The 17534-nt window shown below is 50.7% G+C and overlaps 1 protein-coding gene across 5 annotated transcripts in view; it reads left to right on the forward strand.

The window, feature by feature from the left end:
- Positions 1–17534, forward strand: part of DLG5 (discs large MAGUK scaffold protein 5) — a 137457-nt gene that overhangs the window by 73325 nt on the left and 46598 nt on the right. For all 5 annotated transcript variants that reach the window (XM_055275587.2, XM_055275588.2, XM_055275592.2 and 2 more), the window contains exons 6-8: positions 8584–8843; positions 10097–10409; positions 16581–16765. In XM_055275587.2, coding sequence (XP_055131562.1) covers positions 8584–8843; positions 10097–10409; positions 16581–16765 — 758 coding nt within the window. The remainder of the gene's footprint in view (positions 1–8583; positions 8844–10096; positions 10410–16580; positions 16766–17534) is intronic.

The raw sequence follows: 17534 nt of genomic DNA on the forward strand, positions 1-17534 counted from the left end.
ACCTCTGCGTCCTGGGTTTAAGCGATTCTCCTGCCTCAGCCTCCTTAGTAGCTGGGACTACAGGCACATGCCACCATACCTGGCTAATTTTTGTATTTTTAGTAGAGACAGGGTTTCACCATGTTGGCCAGGATGGTCTCGATCTCCTGACCTCATGATCCACCCACCTTGGCCTCCCAAAGTGCTAGGATTACAGGTGTGAGCCATCATGCCCAGTTGATTCCTGTTATTCTTAATTTGTTTACTTGGTCAATCCCCCATGTGTAGCTGCCTCCCATACCCTCTGCAGTCCCCCATCCTGTTCCCATCCCCTCCTGACCCTTTGTGGGCTCTTCCACCGCATGTCTTCTCTCTGTCAGGCCTGGTCTCCTCATGCCATGCCAGGACCCACTCCTCATTCTATGCCAGCTATGATATCCCCTCTGGGGCGACCTGCCCCAGTGTAGGTCCTTGTCTTGCTCTGCTTTGCCTAATGGCTTTAAGGTTTAATTGTTTAGATCAAAGGAGTATTCCATATTCCAATGAAACCGTATTCTGTTGAAAAACTTGCTTCTGTTGAAAAACTTGCTGTTTATTTTCCTTTCTCCGATATTGACTGAGGTTTTATGTGGAGTAACCAGGGCAGGCTCAGCAAGGGACCCTAAGATGGATATACTTGGAGCTATTAGAGGTATTTTTTGTGTGCCCTCTGATTAGGGGAATCGGTTGTGTGAGGTCAGGCCCAGTGACTGGGGCAGAGGTTGGTATTTAGCCCATAGGTCTTGACTGAGCCTTGGTAATGGAAAGCCAGCAGCAGGAAGGCTGTCCCTTCTCGCACCTGCTGCACGGCTCAGAGAAGCTGTGACAACACCCTTCCCACACTTTATAGGTTCAGGAGGTGGGGGTGGTCCTCTTAGAGCATTTCTCTAAGGATGAAATGAGAGAGTAGAAAGTGCCGTGCTAGCTCTGGTCAGTACTGCCCACAACCCATTCCCCCTGCAGGGACCCTTCTTTGTGCATGTCAGTGGAGCTTCGTAGAGCAAACAGATTTAAAGACTGTAGGTTTTCAGTTTCTAAAGAGGCAAAAATATTTTTAACCTCAGAAGAAATCCTTTGGAGGAATCTTGCATGTGAAGCAGGTAAGGATGGCAGTACTGTGTAGAAACAAAGCTCCCAGGAAGCTGCCCGAGGGGATGGCCCTCTAAGGGTTCGAGCCCCTTATCTGCCCTGGGGCGCGTGGTAACTTCCCCCACCTGAGGGCAGGCGGCCCCTCCCGGCCTTCACCTGCACCCTGCCGTGTGCTTTGTTTTCTTGCTGTTTTGCCTGCTGGCAGTTTGTTCTTCTTGGTCTACACTTGGCTGAGGTAACCTTTTGCTTTGGGGTTTAGTTTGGATTCTATACTTCCTTGAAAGAGTCATCATTTCAGAGGTGTATGTGGCTCCACCTCGGTCCAAGGGAAGCCCCACAGCCTTGCTAGAAAGTGTGAGGTTGGCACATCTCAGTGCAGCAGAATTGGCCTATATGGCTGTCATGAAGACACTGCCTAGAAGGCACTGGCGCCACATGCCCGTGTGTATGAGGTGCTCAGTCAATGTTGTGGTCGTTAATGATATTATTCTAATCCTGTCACGTCTGGGTTTAAATCTGCCTCATCCAGGATGTGTAGAAATTGGAACCTGCATACATTGTGGATGGGAATAAATGATACAGCCACTGTGAAAGGCAGCTGAGTGATTCCTCAAAAAACTGTTTTAAACAGAGCTAACAGGTGACCTCCCAGCGACACTCCTAGGTGTGCACCCAGGAGAACTGAAAATATACATTCACACAGAAACTTGAGGTGTGAATATTCATAGCAGCCCCAAACCGGTAACAACCCAAAGGTCCACTGACTGATGAATGGATAAATAAAATGTGATCTATCCATTCAATGGAATATTATTCAGCATAACAAGGAATGCAGTACTGATCCATGCTATAATGTGGATGAACTTCAAAAACATGACAGCCAATGAAAGAAACCAGCCACAAAAGACCGCAAACTATGATTCCAGGTACAAGAAATGTCCACAACAGGGAAATCTATGTAGACACAAAGCAGATTTGTGGTTGTCTTGGGCTTGGGGTTTGGGAAGTGACTGCTGATGGGTACTGGTTTGTTTTTGGGGTGATAAAAATGTTCTGGAATTAGATAGTGGTAGTGGCTGCACAACTTTGTGGATTCATAACCTTGTGAATATATTAAACACTGAATTGCACACTTTGTGTGGTATGTAAATTATAACTCAGAGAGGGAAAAAAAAAAAAAGACTCAGAATTTCACCTTGTCATAAAAAGAGAAATCCAGGCTGGGTACAGTGGCTCACGCCTGTAATCCCAGCACTTTGGAAGGAGCAGGAGGATCCCTTGATTCCAGGAGTCCAAGATCAGCCTGGGCAACATAGACTGTCTCTACAAGAAATTGTTTAATTGAAAAAATTGTTTTTTAGAAAGAGCACTCTGCCCTCAAGAAGCGTAAAGTTTCCTTGCCTCCCATTCTCTGACTTTCTTGAGCACCTGCTCAGCTTTACAGACATTCAGACTGAGGCGTCCCTCCCACCCCTGTCCCCCTCTCCCTTTCCTGTCTGTCTCACAGGGGAGGGTCTTCCTCCCCCACCCTGCAGCCCATTCCCTGCTCTCTTTTTCCTACCGCTGTGGGTCCTTGGCAGCAGGGGCGGGGGGTAGGGATGCATCCTGGTCATTGGGGTCCCCCAGGTCAGTTCAGCTGGACCAGTGCCTCTCAGCAAACGCCACCTCCAGACCCCACCAGGAGAAGAGGCCTGGCTGCCACAGGGAGCAGGGCTGGGAGCATCTCAGAGCTGCTGGGCAGCCAGCCCCGCATCCTGGCATCCTGGGCCCTCTTGCCTTCGTCAGGCGTGGGGTGGATGCCTGGCTGTGGGATGCCCAGGTGGCAGTAGGCCAGCAGCAGAGGAAGCGGGGATATGGGGATGGCCACAGGCTTGTTCCCCGCTGGGCCCGAGGGCAAAGGTCAACCTCTCTGGACAAGGGCAGTTTTGTTGCCGGGTTCCTCCCACGCCTTGTAAACTTGAAGAGGCCCTTGCAGGGTAAATGGTGCTGTTTGACTTGCATGTTTGCTTGAGGGATTTGTGGGGCTTCCTGGCCCTCTGCATGATTTATCTCAGAGGAAATGAGGCAGCCCTGGGGGAGGGGGCGCCGTGGTTGAGAGCAGCACACAGGTGTTTTGTCTGTATGTGTGTTTTGCTGGGGAGGGCCTCTGCCTGGCATCCCCATCTCTGGGTTTGGGCAGTCCGAGTGCGCCTTCTTGGATTCTTCTAGGCTGTATCAAGAATGCCCAGAAGACCCTGACAAGGCTTGGTTGGGGAATCTAAGTAGAGAGTGTTTCTGCATTTTTTTTTCTTTACTAAAATAGTGCGTATTCTTCAGTTAAAATAGAAAAAAAATCTTCAACCAATGTGGGCAGCCACCCACCTCCTCAGACCCAGCCTAGCTTTGTGGAAATGACCATCCTGTGTGTAAACTCTTGGGATGGATGTGTATTCTTGTAGATTTTTTTTTTAATGTCACATTTAATACCCATATACTTTTATTTTTTATTCCCTGAAACCTACTTTAAAAAAAATATCCTACAATATATCATGGGTTTCCTTACATTTTCTGTGAATTTGCACATCCAAAAGGGTCCTTGCTTGTTTTGTTGTCTGTCAGGTGTTAATCGAATTCTGGGAGCGTCTTGGTGGTCAACATCTTCCCGTGTTTACAAACCATGTTTCAGTGGACACACATGTCTTTGTGCTCTTTTGCACACACGTTTTGAAGTTTGAGCCTTACAGGTAGAATTCCTGGGACCAGGGCAGTGCACATGTTCTCCTAGGTCTTGCCAATCTATTTGGGAAACCTCTCAGACCCCGAGAGTCTTCTCTCTCCTCTTCCTTGCCCTTTCCCCTGTCTTTAAAATACACTTTCTCTTGTAATTCATGAAAGTCGATTTTCTTGTCCCAGGTATCCTGAATGAATGCCCTTTGATGGGCCTGGAGGAAGGAAGCAGGAGAGGGGTTTCCTGGTGGCTGAAGGGCATCCCTTACAGAGAAGCCCACAGAGGAGTGTTCTGACCAGTGTAGGGTACAGGTAGGAGGGTTGGTCTCTTCCTGGCCTCCCTGCTGGGAACAGCTCAGACTATGGCTGTCTTTGTGCCTCCCCTGTGCAACTTCCACCCGTTTTTCCTAAGCCCGTTGAACTCATAGGCCAACTGTCCTGTGCTCAGGCTGGAGGGGCATCATCTCTAAAGACTGCTGCCTGCCTGAGTGAGAAGTTCACTCTCAGGCCAGGCTCAGGGGCTGACACCTGTAATCTTAGCAATTTGGGAAGCCAAAGTGGATGTATCACTTGAGTCTAGGAGTTCAAGACCAGCCTGGGCAACATAGTGAGACCCCCATCTCTACAAAAAATAAAAAATTAGCCAGGTGTGGTGGGGTGTGTCTGTGATCCCAGCTACTTGGGAGGCTGAGGCAGGAGGATCACTTGAGCCTGGGAGGTTGAGGTTGCAGTGAACTATGATCACTTTAATTTTAGAATTCTGGGCCAAATTTAAATGTTCTCTCTTCATTAGCTTTTGCTGGGAAGCTAAACATTTGACTAGTTAAGTGTGTGTGTGTGTGTGCACTCGTATGTGCACGTGCATGTGGAAATACCTACCAAGAACATAATCCTCTAATGGTGAGAGGGAAAAATTCTAGACCAATAGATTTAGTTTTTTGGATTCTCTGGAGTTAACCGTGACCTGGTTCCCCAGCTTTGTTCAGAGGCTGTTGGTTACATAGCACAGGCCTGGCGCTGAGTCCTGTTTGTAGAGAAAGGGTGAGAGGTGTTTGGGGGCTTGCGAGCCTCTTAGAGTATCTGGATGCTGCCCTGTGGGAACAAGTTATTCTGTTTGACTCCAAGGCTAGAGTGAGAACCGGAGGTTAGGAGTTGCAGGGAGGCGGAGTAGCTCGTGGTGAGCACGACCCTATCCCAAGGAGCTTTCACTTGTGGAGCGGGCCAAGGGTGGCGGTCATCGTGGTGGAAGCAAGCAATATGGGGCCTGATCTCTCTCTCGGTCTTCTGACCCGAGTATCCTACCATGTTATGAAGGCTGGGGGGAGCAGCAGAAAGGACCTCGAGGTCTGCGCTGGGATTTCCCTGACCCACCGTGTCGCACTGGGAATTCGTGGCCCACTCTCATGGCTCTTGCTGGCAGCCTGATTCACACGGCCCTGAAACGTCCCTGGATTGTCACACAGGCCCGGATCCAGGCCCCTCAAGGTTAGCCGTTCAGGGGACTGCAAAGAGGCCGAACCATGGTATAGACTCCTGATTCTGCCGTGCACTGGTGGAGGTGGGTTCTGCGGGCTACCGCCCAGAACCGGGCTTTGTGTCATTTCAAGGCTGCCTTTAGAATGAGTTTGTTTCTGAGCTGGGAAGGCGGGAAGCTGCTGCAGGAGAGTGTTGGCTCGTCTCCCCGCGGCTGCCACCTTGTGGGGAACTCAGGCAATGGCAGCCTCCTTTGTTCCCCAGCAAACCAGACTCATTTGGAGCCAATGGGGTTCTCACTTGGCCTGGGGGGATGTTTAGAGAGTAAAACATTTGAGGTAATTTTTTTTTTTTGAGACACAGTATTGCTCTGTCACCCAGGCTGCGGTGCAGTGGCACAATCTTGGCTCACTGCACGTTCAAGTAATTCTCCTGCCTCAGCCTCCTCAGTAGCAGGGATTCCAGGTGCCTGCCACCACGCCCGGCTAATTTTTGTATTTTTAGTAGAGGCAGGGTTTCACCATGTTAGCCAGGCTGGTCTCGAACTTCCAACCTTGTGATCTGCCCGCCTTGGCCTCCCAAAGTGCTGGGATTACAGGCGTGAGCCTCTGCGCCTGGCCTGAAGTAATTTTTAATTGGCATTTTTGAGGTATTGTTCACCAATCAGGGCAATCCAGTTTAGATGCTGGACCTTTCCAGACATGGGTAGAAGGCGTTGGTTGACTAGATGTCAGGAGTGTCCTTCATTGACAGCCCATTCTTTTTTTTTGAGACAAAGTCTCACGCTTGTCACCCAGGTTGGAGTGCCATGGCGCGATCTCGGCTCACTGCAACCTCCGCCACCTGGGTTCAAGTGATTCTCCTGCCTCAGCCTCCCAAGTAGCTGGGATTACAGGTGCCTGCCACCACACCCAGCTAATTTTTGTACATTTAGTAGAGACAAGGTTTCACCATGTTGGTCAGGCTGGTCTCAAACTCCTGACCCCAGGTGATCTGCCTACCTCGGCTTCCCAAAGTGCTGGGATTACAGGCGTGAGCCACTGTGCCTGGCCAGGTTTTTTTTTTTTTTTTTAAAGAAAAATTTTAGATGTAGAGTGGGCACTGTCAGTGAGGTTCTGTTTCTCAGTGTGCATTCCTGTTTTGCAACAGTGATGCCATTTTACAAAACAGTGAAGATTTTGACTGCCTGAGATACCTGTGTACTGCTTTTTAAAATAAGTTATATATTTTTGGTATACTAGTAAGATTTCCCTTGAAAGAAAATGTTCTGCTTTAAAAATAAATAAAGGAAAAAGAACGAGCCTGAAATGAACCAATCCTCCCTCCCTCTCTCCCTCCCTTCCCTCTCTTCCCTCTTTCTCTCTCTCTCTTTCTCTTTCTCCTCCCCTTCCTTCCTTCCCTTCTTCCCTCCATTTCTCCCTGTTCCTTGACTTCCTCTTTAAGAGTCTACAGTCCTAGAATCTAATGCTTAGGTCTTAGAGGGGGGAGCTTACTTTCTTGTTGCTATGAGTCTGACTTTTAAATTAAGCCCTCTTTTGCTTTTTGTGTTTTTTGTGTTTATTGAGAGCTGACCCTAACTCCAAAGGGAATATTCCATTGTCCCAGGTTCTGGTTCTCTAGGCTGCAAACACTTGATAACCCAGGCTCCCACTGAATGAGCCAGGGGATTCCTCAGCTGTTGGAGCTGGAAGGGCCAGACGAGCTTTCCTGGTCTAGCCTTGGCATTTGAGGAATCCGGAAGCTGAAACCCAGAGAGGTGGAGTGACTCACCCCAGGGCTCAGATCCCATGAGGTGCTTAGCCGAAGCCAGCAGCCCCCCTGGCGACCTCTTAACTCATCTTCTTGGTTTGTTTTTTTCTCTATAACAGCACCCCAAATGAACTTTAGTGCCTGTCATTTAGAGTAGAATGCTGTCTAGCTTAAAACCCTCCACAGCTTCCTGTCTCACTCAGGAGACAGTCTTCACTGTGAGGCCTGCGGCCATGGCCACCCCCATGCCCATGCCCACTTCTCCAGGTCCCCTTTGAAGCCACCTCCCCCTGTGCATTGGGCTCCTGCGACTCCACCCTGCCCCTCTCTTTGTCCCTAGAACACGCTGCAGGCCCTGCCTCTGGGCCTTTGCCCCTGCCCTCCCCTCTGCCCGGTGTGCTCTCGCTGCTCTTCTTCATTTGCCTCTGAATTCTGAAGTCACCTTCTTCAACAAGCATCTTCAGCCTTAGCCTCCCTCACAGCCCTCCACTCTGCTGCTCAGATGGCTCTCTCCAGCCCATTATTCTGTTTTATTTTTTATTTTCTTGATAGTTCTTACCTTGCTCTGAAGTTACTTTATTTGGCCTATCTGTGTGTCCACACCCTCCAAATTAGGATAAAAGGCCCACAGGGCACAGCCTCTTTCTGTCCTGTCTGGCATCACCAGCCCCTAGAACAGTGCTAGACACATTAGCTACTTGCATGGGATGCAGGGGGACCCTACACCATTGAGGGTCACCCTAGGGCTTTTGAGAGTCTTTAGGTCCGATTTACATAACCTGATTCTGGGCTATATGACTTTCTGGGAGGACTCACAAGATTCAGTATGTAATTATACTCAATGGCTGACATTTATTACAACAAAAGTACACAGAGCAAAGTCGGCAAAGGGGGAAAGGTGTGTAAGGCAAAGTCCAGGAGAAACTGGACCTGAGTTTCCAGGAGTCCTCTCCTGGTGGAGTTTCACCGGATGCACTTAATTCCTCCAGCATGGAATCACAGCAACACACAAGAAGCGCTGGCCTCCACGGAGGCCCATTAGAGACTCAGTGCCCAAGTGTCTTACTGGGGGGCTGGTCATGTAGGAACCCCTGCCTAGCATGTACCCAGATTCTGGACTCCCAGAAGAAAGCAGGTTTCAGCATAAGCCACTTTGTTTGTACAGGCTCAGTACCAGAGCTGCTTATATCACTGGAAGAAAAGTTTTACATCAGCCTAGAGAACTGTTTACTCTTCAGGTTCCTAGACACCATTCAGTAGGGTCAACCTTGCAAGCAGGCCTTTCTAAGCATATAGAAATCTCAGGTCAGCTGTGTTAACTGTTCTGCACAATACTTAGTAAATACTTGTGACTGAGTGAATCTAAATGAATCAGCCCAGTGTGACTGCAGGGCCTGGAGAATTGGACCTCAAGACTCTCAAAAGCCTTAGGGTGACCCCCGCCCCTTGCAATCAGTCTCACCCTCAGATAGACAAAAATGAGAGTGGGATCCCAGGTCTCCACCACCTCCCCCAGACCCTTGGTAAGTGAAACTGTCTGGTCTCCAGGTGTTGAAGCACAACGGGTCATCCGAGATTCTCAACAAGCTGTATGACACGGCCATGGACAAGTTGGAGGTGGTCAGGAAGGACTATGACGCCCTTCGGAAGAGGTACAGTGAGAAAGTCGCCATCCACAACGCAGACCTGAGCCGCCTGGAGCAACTGGGGGAGGAGAACCAGCGGTTGCTGAAGCAGACAGAGATGCTGACCCAGCAGAGGGACACGGCCATCCAGCTGCAGCACCAGTGTGCCCTCTCCCTGAGGAGGTAGGGCTAGGGCCACGACGGGCCGGGGGCAAATGGGTCCTATAAGGTTCCCAGCCACTGCCAGGGGATGAGAACAGCATGAGTTATTGTGCTTTTTCAATCAAAAAATGCTTCTGACCAGGAAACATTTTTTTTTGATGCTGAATCTGTCTTGGGAATCGTGGCTCTCTCCTGCCATCTGAACATCCCTGTTTACCTTCGGGTTCACGGACACCATTCAGTGGTTAGCCTTGCAAGTGGGCCTTTCTGAGCGTGTAGAAATCTCAGGTCTGCCGTGTTAACTGCTCTGCACAATACTTAATAAATACTGGTGTGTTCTGAGCATCCTGTTTCTTTGGTCGCTGCCATGCTCCTCTCCCCTCTGTGGCAGTCACCCACCTAGCAAATAGGAAAGTTAATTATCTGGGGCATGTGTCTTCTGTCATCTTTAGAGATGTGATATATGCCCTCAAACTGTTTTGCAGAGGATGTGCCTGTGAATCACCAGTTCTCTGGGGCATGTATCAGTTTCACATGAAAAGTGCTCTTTGGGGATAAATAGGTTTGAGCATTGCCAGGTTGAACCCAGACAGATGTCTCTGCTGCAGGACTTCTCAGAGCCCCCTCAGTGTGGTGGTGTGCAGTAGACAGACTCTCCAAGAGGGGGCCAAGATGCAGAGTTTCCCAAACATAAGTCATCAGATAATATACTTTTTTAGGGGTAATGGAGCTCCATGCAGAACCAGTGTCTATGGAGCACACTGAGAATGGCTGGTCTGGAGCTGTGGGCTCTGATTTGCAGGCTGCCTGTGTGGGAGATGCCCCCCGGCCTGGAAGGACCGAGCTGTGCTCTTCGAGCGAACTTGATGACCTTGTCACAGGGCTGTACTGTTCGTAACTGTGAAATGAGGCGGTTTGACTAAATGATCGTTAAGGCCTCTTTATGCTGTTATCCTGGCATTGTTTTGTTTTTATTATTTTAAAAAATTAATGTGGCTTGACTGTGGGAGAAATATGCTGTTGTTTCTAGTGGAGTGGAGGGCATGATGTCCTCAGTTCAACTCCTGGCATTTGTAAAGGGCTGAGAAAAATTCCAGGTCCGGGGGCACTGGTACTCCGTGACTTTTCTCTCTTGGGGGTGGAGAGAGTGACTTCACTTGAAACTTCACGCTTGACTGTCCAGCACAGTAGAGCTGGCTGGAGGCAGCAGCACAGCCGGCCACTGACCGGGCAGGGCCCCCGCCCCTCCCACGTCTCGCCGCCTCTCTCGCCAGGTTTGAGGCGATCCACCATGAGCTGAACAAGGCCACGGCGCAGAACAAGGACCTGCAGTGGGAGATGGAGCTGCTGCAGTCAGAGCTGACCGAGCTGAGAACCACGCAGGTGAAGACAGCAAAGGAGTCGGAGAAATACAGGGAGGAGCGGGACGCTGTGTACAGCGAGTACAAGCTCATCATGAGTGAGCGTGACCAGGTCATCTCTGAGCTGGACAAGCTGCAGACCGAAGTGGAGCTGGCCGAGTCCAAGCTCAAGAGCAGCACATCTGAGAAGAAGGCGGCCAGTGAGGAGATGGAGGCGCTGCGGCAGGTAGGTGGGTGGGCCAGTGGCTGGCTTCCAGCCTCTCCTACGGCATCCCGGGAAGAGGGGCTGCAGAGTGCATGGTGTCCGGATTAGAAGCCTCCTGAGTTGGAGTAAAGGGCTTCTCATTGGAGGCCTAAGTGCAAGCTGGGTTATCAGACACTGCCAGGGTAACTCCTGAGCTCATGCTTAATGCCCAGCTCTAGTCTCGATTACAGGGGACAAGGGGGGAGGGCGAGCCAGACACAGTCGTGGATGCCCAGAGCTTACACACCAGGAAGAGTCAGATGACACACACCAGCACTCTCACACCCAAACCCACTGCTCCGTAATTGCAGATCAGTCCCATGCTGAAAGTCAGTGATATCTCAAGGACTTGCTTATTATGAAGCAAGATACCAAGGCCAAGTTCCCAAAGCCATAGATACGTTAGGCCTCTTGTGTCTGGAAGAGCACCCTCAGGGGCCCTTTTTCACCAGCAGTGTGCATCTGCTCAAATCTGCTCTTGAAAAAGTATTTCAGGCTCCTGCTGGGAAGATGTGCTAGTAGGCTGAGCCCAACATTCTTCTCCTAAAGCCTTGCTCTCTGGGGGCCACACCTCCAGGGTTGGGGGGCTGGAATGTTTGGTAGCGTTGGATTGGGCCACCTAGCTCAACTCCTGGGTGGCCAGTGTGGATTTTCTGTCTCCTTCCTACCTGTCAATCTCTCCTCATCATGGAGCTCCTTGCCCTAGGTCTAGCTGAGCCCTGCTGGGGCTTGGATGGGCCCATGGAGATTCCCTTCAGTCTATGTTGTGTGTGGCTCTGATTAGAGCTTCTGGACTTGATCACAACAGATTTTTTTCCTATCAGAATAGTTCTCAGATATTCACATCCCTCTATTCTTCTGCCTTTCTGTACAGGTCAGTTAGAATGCAGCTTTCAAAGGTGGTTTATGAGAAGCAAAAAGCAAGGCGTTTAAAGGTCAGGCAGATTGGCAGGGCTGGTATGCATTGGATCATTACTACCAGGTCCTGCTGTACCAAGTGTGAGGCAGGTGATGCCCAAGGGGTGACCAGCATGTCTTTCAACCGACAGCAACTCCTCGTCAGGCCTGGGCAGTGGTAGGGGATGTGGGGAATGCATGAGACACAGGCCCCTTGCTGGGAGATGGCCCTCCTCAGTCATGTGGTCTCGAACCTCTCTAGGCCTCCCTTTCTTCCTTCCTTCCTTCCTTCCTTCCTTCCTTCCTTCCTTCCTTTCTTTCTTTCTTTCTTTCTTCCTTTCTTCCTCCCTTCCCTTCCCTTCCCTTCCCTTCCCTTCCCTTCCCTTCCCTTCCCTTCCCTTTCCTTCCTTCCTTCTTTCCTTCTTTCCTTCCTTTCTTTCGAGACTGAGTCTCGTTGTGTTGCCCAGCCTGAAGTGCAGTAGCACAATCTCGGCTCACTGCAACCTCTACCTCCTGGGTTCAAGCAATTCTCGTGCCTCAGCCTCCCAGGTAGCTGGGATTACAGGCATGTGCCACCACGCCCGGCTAATTTTTTGTATTTTTAGTAGAGACATGGCTTTGCCATGTTGGCCAGGCTGGTCTCGAACTCCTGGACTCAAGCGATCCTTCTGCCTCGGCCTCCCAAAGTACTGGGATTACAAGCATAATTCACCGCCTGGTGAGCCACTATGCCTGGCCTCTGGGCCTCAGTTTCTATTTTTAATTTATTTTTTATTTTTTTATTGAAACAGCCTCTCTGTTCCCCAGGCTGGAGTGCAGTGGCACAGTCATAGCTCACTGTAATCTCGACCTCTTGGGCTCAAGTGATCCTCCCACCTCAGCCCCCCAAGTAGCTGGGACTATAGGTGGGCACCAGCTCACCCAGCTAATTCTTAATTTTTTTGTAGTGATGCGGTCTCACTATGTTGCCCAGGCTGGTCTCAAACTCCTGGGCTCAAGTGATCCTCCTGCCTCGGCCTCCCAAGGTGCTGGGATTACGGGCATGAGCCCCTGCACCCAGCCAGCCTCAGTTTCTTCATTTGCACAATGGAATGGTGGTTGTGATGAACAAATGATTCAATATAGAAAATACATCATTGTGCCTGCACAAATCAACAGTGAGTTGAGATGGACATTCATTATTATGCCCATCTGAATCTTACTACTCTGTTAGGATTAGGGTGAACCTCATTAAACTGTTTCTGTGGGTAAAAATGGGCCAACCATGTAATGGGAATTTCATACAAGGAACCACCAAGACTTCTCCAGACCCTTGAGGCAAAAGCCAGTGTGAAGAGAAGTATTTACTGCAATGAAATTTTTGAAAAGTCTATTAGAATAAATTTTTAATAAGTAAAGATAATGCATTAGAACTTGGTAATCATCCTAGAAAAACCATGAACTCATGTTCACATCCTGGTATCTGAGCACATAATTGTTGGGGGAAAATGTCAATATCAAATAAGGAAAACAAAATGATGAAGAAGGAAACTTGGAAAATGACCGAGTCCGTAACTGCTCTGAAATGTCACTGAATGTCAGGCACACGCCTGGGGAATGACAGCGAGCCCGTGTGGATGGAGTTTTGAGATTTTCTTTTTTCTTTCTTTTTTTTTTTTTTTTTGAGATGCCGTTTCCCTCTTTTGCCCAGGCTGGAGTGAAGTGGCACTATCTCGGCTCACTAAACCTCCACCTGCCAGGTTCCAGTGATCCTCCTGCCTCAGCCTCCCGAGTAGCTGGGATTATAGACAGCTGCCAGTACGCCCAGCTAATTTTTGTATTTTTAGTAGAGACGGGGTTTTGCCCTGTTGGCCAGGCTGGTCTCGAATTCCTGACCTCAGGTGATCCACCCACTTTGGCCTCCCAAAGTGCTAGGATTACAGGCCTGAGCCACTGCGCCTGGCCAAGTTTTGAGATCTTCGAAGTTAATCGTGAAGACTGTTTGTAGAAATGTAGAAAGCACAGAGATGCACAAAGAACACCTGAGTTCCCTGTGGTGCTGGCGTCCAGCAATGAGACCTCCAGGCCTGACGTCTTTGTGGCAGCCACCGCCTTCCCAGCACTCAGGCGAGCCCTTCAGCCTGGAGCCCGCCTCCATCCTCCGCAGGGGGTGTTGGCTGGGCATCAAATGCACCTGTTGGCGGAGGCAGGGATCTTTTCCAGGCCCCGTTCTGAGTCAGCAGGCAGGAGAGAGCCCTCGCTGCTGCCCTGTCAGCTCTGAGAGCTGAAATCTTCAGCTCCTTCTCAAGTTGGTCTGGCTTCATGGATAAAAGAGCACTCCACCGGCAAGAGCAGGCCAGGAGGGGTGGGCAGTGAGGCACCCTGGGGATTGGCCCCACCACCCCACTGGCTGCTGTCTGTCAGGGATCAGCTGTGGGGGGCCTTCTGGCAGGTCTAGCTCCCTCACCGCAGAGCCATCTTCATCCTGCTCAGCCCGAGGGCTGGGCTTCAGTTTCTGGCGTCGTGCTTGCATGCTCCTGTCTTCTGTCTACACCTCTTGCTCCATTTTCCCCTTTCCTTCTCCATGCCCTCTCTCCCTTCTGTGTTCTTCTGAGTGGGCTGAGGCAAAGAGGGAGCAAAGAGGTAGCACGGGGAGGCCGGGGGCCTGTCAGGGTCTTTGCCGGGTTGGCTGTGCCCTCTCCTCCCTCGCCTCCTTCTTCCCAGCTCCCAGAGGGGAGATATCCTTGGGAGCTCCCCCAAGGCCGCCCTCCTGCCTCAGGCCAGGAGCTGACCTTGTTCGGGGAAGGCTCATTGCTCCCAGCAGGAGGAGAACTGCCTGGGGAGTTGAGGTTGGCACCACTGGAAGCCGTAGGCCACTGCTGCCTGTTGCAGAAATCTCCCAGGTTCCAACGCACTTTCCCAGATGGGCCCTGCTCACCGAGCCCTGTCTGTAGAAGGGCAGCCCCCCACACTCCTGCCATCTGCTGCCGTGAATGCAGTTACACGTCTAGCTACAGGTCCTGCTTGAGGAGCTGAGCTCAGCTGTGGTGGACAGACTGGACAGTGCCAGGGGACAAGGCAAGGCAGCAGTGGCCTTTCCAGAACTTAGAGGCAGGGCTGTTATAGCAAGAGAAGCTGCCCAGGAAGCAGAGGGAGGTGCCCTCACCCGAGAGCCGTCTACTCAGGGGCACCCCTCCACACTCGGGCCCCATCCTCCCCTGGGACCCTCGAGTGTGCTCTGGCCCTCTGGGGCTGGGTTGCAGCCCACAGACCTTTCTCACCGGCCTCATGCCTGGGTCTGGCAAGTGTTTTGTGAAGACCAGCCCATCTCTTCCCACGCCTTTGTTCACCCAGCACAGAAAGAAAGAGACTGCAGGTGGTGCTTTTAGAGCAGACTCAGACTGACATCTGATGCCGAGGCAGCCTGGGGTAGAGGAGCCGGTACTGATCACGAGTCAGCTCTGCAGGATGGGGGAGCCCTGGCGAGTCACTTCTAGATCCAGCAGTTCCTCACTAGTGTAATCAGAATCAATCAGTTGTTCACTTCGGTCCTCTGGGCTTCCAAATTTTACCATTTTTTTAAGGTACCTCATTTCCCTCTCCCCCCTCACTAAAACTAAGTATAGTACTTCTTGTATTCCTTATAAGGAAGCAGTATTTTGGGGATGAATTCATTTTGGAGACCAGCAATGGCGCGGGGCCCAGGGGAAGGAAGGGAGCTGTGGGCTGGAGGAGCTGCCCACCTCCTGCACTGCCTCTCGTCCTGTCTGCACCTGGGGCTTCCCTCCTAGATGCTCATCCAGAGCACCATGGAGAAACCTTTCAGGGAATCCATGTGGTAACATGTCAGTTCTAAAACTATCCATAAATATATTGTAAAACAGCAAGTATAATGTAAATTTTTAAAAGTATCGTTTATCATAAATTCTTGACTAAGTTAATACACTTTTAATTTTTTATTATTTTTTTTTTTAGACCGAGTCTCCCTCTGTTGCTCAGGCTGGAGTGCAGTGGCACCATCTGGGCCCCCTGTGACCTCAGTCTCCCAAGTTCAAGCGATTCTCCTGCCCCAGTCTCGCATGTAGCTGGGCCACAGAAACGTGCCACCATGTCCGGCTAGTTTTTGTAGTTTTAGTAGAGATGGGGTTTTACCATGTTGGTCAGGCTGGTCTCAAACTCCTGATCTCATGTGATCTGCCTGCCTCGGCCTCCCAAAGTGCTGGGATTACAGGTGTGAGCCACTGTACCCTGCCCCCAAATAATTCTTTTTAAAATGAAAATTTAAGAAAGATTTTTGTTTTTGAAAATAGCAAACTAAACAAACATGGCATACCATGTAAAGCTGAAAAAAAAATCAAAACTGAAATGATTTGAATGACTCCCAGGAACTGTGAGGTCTGAGCAAAGCCTGCCACTGCACTGTCACCCCCAAGTTTTGATGGTCCTTTTTGTGCAAATTGTTTTTCAGCTCCTCTGCCTCTGTTTTGAGAGGTGAGGGGAATTATCAACTGACTCCAGGTGTTTTCTTGTCAACTTCATTCTCTTCTCTTGTTTTCTATGTCTGAGATCTTTCTGAACACGTTTTTTGTAGAGGCTGCTGTCTCCTGCTGTCTGGAGAATGATCTTTAGAGGGAACGGAAGCTTTCTTCCTGTGCGTGTGTGTCTTCCTGTGTCCTAGCACTTGGGGGTGGAGAGTCTCGGGGCAGGGACACCAGTGTCATCAGCGCCTCTGCTGTCGTGCTTATCTTTTGCGTGTTTGGAAAGCCTCGAGCAGGGGGAGGAGTTATTCTTGCAGTAAACACTTGCTTTGTCATCCGTCATTTCCCTGTGTTTCCTAAGGATTATAGAGGTGTGGAGGGGGCTTTTCATATGAGTGCTACTAAGAGTTTGACTTGAAATTTTAGTGGAGCATACAACTCTCTAGGGATGCAAATGCTTCAGATTTCAGCTTTTTAAATGAACTGAGATATACAGCACTTCACCAGCAGGAATACCGGTGTATTTTTGTCTTTAAAAATAACTCAGTATGCCAGATTATAAAAACCAGGATCACAGACACGGTGGGGGCTAGAGGGTGCTGGGTAATAGGACTGTGGCTGTGGGGTATAGTCACGGGGGGTATGGGTGGAGGGGGTGTGCTGTGATGGGCTCCGTGTTTCCCTCCGTCCAGCTCGCTAGAGCCTCAGCCTTGACCCCCCGCACTGGTGCGGGGGACTCCTGGTCCATGAGGCTCAGCAACCTCTCCCTCTCCCTGCCCCTTGCTCCTGCTCCCACCAGATCAAAGACACGGTGACAATGGATGCTGGGAGAGCCAACAAGGAGGTTGAAATCCTTCGAAAGCAGTGCAAGGCTCTGTGCCAGGAGCTGAAGGAAGCCCTCCAGGAGGCGGATGTGGCCAAGTGCCGGCGGGACTGGGCCTTCCAGGAGCGAGACAAGATCGTAGCAGAGCGCGACAGCATCCGGTACGGGATGCCCTCGAGCTGGCGTGGGCTCGCATCTCCCCAGGATGCGGGGACCTGCTACGGTCTGTTGGGAGGGTCAGAATTGTTTGCTGTATGTCCAGGTAAGGTGGGAGGGACCTGGGCCCCTCCTTTCTCACCCCTAGTTGATGCCCTAGCCTTGCCTCTTAGTTTTAGAATTTTCCATTGTTTCTCCCTCCCATCTCACTCAGCCCTAGGTGTCCCAAGTGTATACTATGTCCATGTGAGACCCCTGTGAAGGGGCATGAGGCAGACCTCTTTTATTTGAGGGCTTCTGATGAGAAGAGCACATCCGAAATGTGTCCTTTCAGCAGTATTCACCGGGCGCCTATTGTGTGCCAGGGTGTTAGATCTCTGGAGCAAGGAGACCTTGGGAGAGGCTTGGTCAGGCAGGGTGGTGAGGGAGGAAGATGTGTAACTGAGCTCCAGGGCTGTGGGGGGCATGCAGGGCTCCCTGGGCTGTAGGGAGGTCTCCCCAGAGAGCATGGCATTCGAGCTAGAACTGGAAGCATGAGTGGGGTTTTTCTAGGTGGAAAAGGGGGAAGGGCATTGCAGCTGGAGGGGACCTGTGGAGTGTGCTCAGGGCAGGGACGTGGGCAAGTCATGGGGAGGGCAGGCTGGTGAGATTCCCAGGGGCAGGTGTAGAGGCCTTGAAAGGGAAGCCAAGCAGTGTGGGCTTGATCCTTCTCTGGGGAGGAACCAGGAGAGGCTATGGTGGTGGTGATGTTTGGGTTGGGGAGAGATAATGTCT

The sequence above is a fragment of the Symphalangus syndactylus genome, chromosome 4, assembly GCF_028878055.3.
Source record: "Symphalangus syndactylus isolate Jambi chromosome 4, NHGRI_mSymSyn1-v2.1_pri, whole genome shotgun sequence".
Lineage (NCBI taxonomy): Eukaryota > Metazoa > Chordata > Mammalia > Primates > Hylobatidae > Symphalangus > Symphalangus syndactylus.